General features: G+C 54.4%; 1 protein-coding gene across 1 annotated transcript in view; it reads right to left on the bottom strand.

Annotated features, from left to right (window-relative positions):
- The window catches only part of ALG1 (ALG1 chitobiosyldiphosphodolichol beta-mannosyltransferase), a 16,710-nt gene extending 13,989 nt beyond the window's left edge, over positions 1-2,721 (bottom strand). Inside the window, exons 1-3 of the mRNA XM_007939719.1 lie at positions 2,508-2,721; positions 934-1,011; positions 725-828 (exon numbers count right to left, since the gene is read on the bottom strand). Of these exons, the coding sequence (XP_007937910.1) occupies positions 725-828; positions 934-1,011; positions 2,508-2,721 (396 nt within the window). The remainder of the gene's footprint in view (positions 1-724; positions 829-933; positions 1,012-2,507) is intronic.
- Between the last annotated feature and the right edge of the window lie 1,920 nt (positions 2,722-4,641).

Here is a 4,641-nt window from a genome sequence, read left to right as displayed (position 1 = left end):
TCCAATCCTCGCCCCAGCAATTCTGACCTGTGTGATGATGGGCCACTCACAGAACCTCTCTGGGTCTAGCTTTCCTCGTCTCTGAATTGTAGATATACAAGAACCGGCTTCTTAGGGCTGTTGTGAGGGTTAAATGAGTCACCTCGTGTAAAGTTCTTAGAATAGAGACTAGCGCGTAACGAGCAATGTGTCAGCTCTATCCATAATAACAATATGTTGTTGTTGTTGTTAGCTGCTGTCAAGTCGCCTGATTCACAGCCACCTGACACACAACAAACACAACACGACACCGCCCAGTCCTGTGCCATTCCCGTAAGTGGCTGCGGACTGGACCGCTGGAATCCATAGGGCCTTCACTGGCCGATTTTCACTGGTAGATCGCAGGCTGGCTTGCTTCCCAGTCTGTCTCAGTCTGGAAGCTCCCCTGAAACCTGTTCAGCGTCCCAGCCACACGTAAGCCCCCACTGACAGACGGCAGGGGGCTGCATGTGAGACGGGAATCAAACTCACGTGTCCCGCATGGAAGGCAAGAATCCAACCCCAGCCACCACTGGCCTCCACCCCAAAACAGTGTGAACACGCACCACAGGTCCTACTCGTCAGTTTTAAGTTCACATACACACATGCGTATGTAATTTACTTCTCAATTCGTGCATTTTTAAAGGCTGGAAAGTAAACAAAAATCTATGAACAGTGGTAAAGGGAAGCAGGAGTTGATATGTACCTGGAGGAAGATGTAGTCTGCAGGTTCCATCTTCACAAAAGCCCAGAACAGCTGCAATGCCTGCGTGACAACCTTGACTCCGTACTGGAGAACGCGGGGCCCGGCTGCAAGGCGGAGAACGGCTGTCACTATCCCCCGCGAGCAATCAGCAATCTGGGCTCCCCCAGCAGATTCAGAGACGGCAGGTTCGGGGTTGACACGCATCGTACCTGCAAACATCTGGAGTTCTGTCAACTCCACGATCCCAATTCTGTCATTCTGCAGAAGCTCATCACGGAGTTTAGAGTCTGTAACGAGAATGTCTGTCCCCTTTAATGTTCCACCAGAATGTCTCCAACAGCCCTGGTGTAACTTAAAGCCAAGTACTCTCCCAACCCAGGGTGAAGAGTGGAGAGAGGCAGTGTTCTGGAAAATAAGACTTTTCAAAACATCTCTCTGTTCCTCAGTAGCCAGAACAGGTAAGGAAGCCAGTTTCTGTCCAGATCCCACCAGGCTGCCCCCAGGGAGAGCATCAGACTGACCACAGGGGAGGAGCTCAGATCGTGTCCACCCTTACTCAACACGCTGTCCAGTTGGCCACCACAGTGGCAGTCAACTAAGCTGAATTCCCCCAGGTGGCAGGATGACACCACCCAGTGGCTCTGCGGGAGAAAGAACTGGCAATCTGCTCCCACAAAGATTCAAAGCCAAACCGCTGCCATCAAGTTGATTCAGACGCATAGCAACCTACAGAATGGAGCTGCATTGCCCCATGGGGTTTCCGAAGCTGTAACTCTTTAGGCAAGCACAGTTTCACCTCTCTTCTGCAGGGCAGCTGGTGGGTTCCAACCTGCGACCTTTTGGTAAGCAGCTGCATGCTTTAACCACAGTGCCACCAGAGCTCCTTGCCATAAAGATGACTGCCTAAGAAACCCTATGGGATAGTTCTCTTTTGTCACATGGGGCTATTATGAGTGTAAATCGATTAATGGGTACCTAACAACAACAACATACAGGGACCAAAGGCAACCAGTGGTCTCACTTTTCCCTGAGCTGGGTTTGGGTTAAGGAGCGCTGGTGGCACAGTGCCTAAAGCATCTGCCTACTAACCAGAAGGTTGGTGGTTCAAACCCCCCAGCCACTCAGTGGGAAGAAGATGGGGTGATCTACTTTCGCAAAGATGCACCACTCAGGAAATCCAATGATGGTCGCTATGAGTCGGAATAGCCTGGATGGCAGTGAGTTTGGTTTTTGTTTTCTTTGGGGGGTTGGGTTACCCTCCGAAGATGTCAACACGAGGAAAATGGAGCAGACACACGCGGAGCGGGGGCCTGGACGTGCAACACGAACGAAAGCCCCTCCTGCCGAGCTCGCGGCTGAGGGGTGAGAGGTCAAGGCAGTGGCGTGCCGCCGCTGCGCCGAGGCACAGCCCGCCTGTGTTGACACAGGAGGAGCGAACGGAGGTGAGGGTGACAACAGGTCCCCCAGAGTTACAGGCTCTGGGCCGCAGTCCCACCCTTTCCACTTACTAGGAGGATTAAGGACACTCTTACAATAAACTCCCGTAACGCGACACCGTCCTGACACATGACAAGCTGCTCGCAGCTACCCATTCAGCAGAGACTCAACAGAAACCGGAAACCGGCCTACCAGGGCACCCCCGGGCTCGTCCCGTCTCGGCGGGCTGCCGGAGAAAGGAACGAGAAAAGGGGCATCCCGGCCTCAGACTGCTGGGGCGGTCAAAGCCCGGAGGCAGAGGCGGAGGGAGCGGCGGCCCTCCCGGACCCGCGTCCCGGGCACTCACTGTAAAACCCCACGAAGGACACGGAGAAACCGCACTGAGCCAGCGACAGCGCGTGGTACTGCATGCGCGGGCTGCGGCCCAAGTCGCCTAGCACCACGACGGCCACGTGCCGGGCTGCGGACCGCTGCCGCCGCCAGCGCTTCCACACGCCCAGCAGCAGCAGCACCGCCAGCAGCACACACGCCCACGTCAGAGCCACACAGGGAGCTGCCATCTTGGCGGCCCGCGGGAGTCACGTGACCTCGCCCGCCGGCCGGGCGCGCTGTGCGCAGCCGCAAAGCGAGCCTCCGCGGTGGGAGGAGAAGGCAGGCAAGGGGAGGTGGGTCAGCAAAGTGGTGGCCCCTGGAAGCGCTGGGGAGCCCCTAGGGGCTCACCCCGTCCCTCTCACTCTCTCACACGCTCTCCCTCACTCTCAAAGTTCAGAGACAACTCAAAAGTACGGTGAGACAGCAGTTTGGATGAATGTCAATCACAGTGGTCCACCCACATCACCTCCAAAGCCAGGCTCTGCGGCTAGCAGTGGGGCGAGTCTTTCTGCAAGGAACCGCAGGAAGAGCTCACCGTGTCCTCATCTGTCAACAGTCACTGTGACTGTCTTTTTGACTTTGAAAGGGGTCCCCTTGCGGAGAAACCAAGAGCACGTTGGTGAAGCTGCTGCCGCTGCCCTCACGGGGGGGCGGGGGGGGGCCGCCACGGCAGCCCCCGCTCAACTTGAACGAACAGAGCCTGCCCCCTTGGCAAGAGCACCAAGTTGGTGGGGTTCCCCAGGGTCCCCAGAGCTGGCTCGAGGCTTGGCACATTTCTGATTTGATTCTCACAACCCTGCGACCCCCCTTTTTACAGATACAGAAAGTGACAGTCACATGGGCAGAGCCCAGACTCTAACTGAACTAAGAACTTGTCAGAGTGGACAGATGGAGGGACTGACAGGCAGACACTTTGGGCAATCGCTCTTTAGTTTGCCCGTTTTGGGGTGGGGGCTGGGACACAGCCCTGGCTACCTCACCCCCCATGATAGGTTGGGGCTAGGACCTGGAGACCACACCCCGACAGGGTCTTGGCTCCCCACTTGACCTTGGGCAGGTCACCCCCATCAACTGGCTTTCCTCACCTGTAAACTAAGGGAGGGGACTTCACAGTCTCAGCCCCGCCGGCTCTGACAAGAGGACAAGGACAAGGACCATGGTTATGAGAAACCAAGAGTCAACGCTCTGCTTTCTGGGACATGACACCCCTATTAGGAAGGAGTGACGTAGTTGCCCTGTGGGGAGAGGAGTGAGAGGACTGACTAGCCAGGGCCAGCACAGGTCACTGAGACCCAACCCTCGCAGCAGTCAAGAGGGTTGTAGAGGGCCACTGGGTGATACAAACGGTTCATGTTCACCTTGTGGTGGGAAAACAAGGCCCTTACCCGGTGTTGTGAAGACCCAGTGATCATAACAGGTTGAAGCGGGAAAGCAGAAGGTTTACTGAGTACTGATACTCAAGGAGACGGAGAGAGTCACTTCTGTAAAATGTCTGTCTCCTCGGGCAAAGGGGTGACATGATTATGCACAGAGATGGGAAGGGGGTTGAAGAGCCCTTGCACTGCCAGGGATGTCTTTGTTCTTCTCTGGTTACTCCAGACTCAGCGTTCCTTTTCCCCAGGTCGTCTTGCTTCATAGGCTACGGTTCTCAGCTGAAACCAGTCGTGGGACAGGGTTTTGCTTAGAAGAATACATTATTGAAAACAACAAATCTAAAGAACTCAGCATCCATAAAGATGTTGGTTATTCTATTTACTTAAAAGAAAGTACAAGGAAGAGAAAAATAGCAGGTTAGTCACTATGAGGAATGTTGACTTTAACCATGCCTGCTAGTCTGTTAAAGTGCTGCAATTTTTCAGTGAAGGGATCCTTTGACTTTCCACTTCAGCCTCCCACAAGCTGGTAACCGAAACGTCGGCAGTTCAAACCCTCCTGGCAGCACCACAAAGAAAAATCCCTGGCAATTTACTTCTGTAAGAATTACCCAGATGAGTAGCGACTGGGATCTTAAAAGCTTGCAACCTGCCATCTAGATGCAACGATGGGTCTCTCCTCGTCCAGAGCAAAGAATGAAGAAAACCAAAATTCATGGAAACAATTAGTCCTAG

This window comes from Orycteropus afer, unplaced genomic scaffold, assembly GCF_000298275.1.
Source record: "Orycteropus afer afer isolate SDZICR_OR568_19922 unplaced genomic scaffold, OryAfe1.0 scaffold00061, whole genome shotgun sequence".
Classification (NCBI taxonomy): domain Eukaryota; kingdom Metazoa; phylum Chordata; class Mammalia; order Tubulidentata; family Orycteropodidae; genus Orycteropus; species Orycteropus afer.
This window is presented reverse-complemented; position numbering and strand designations above follow the sequence as displayed.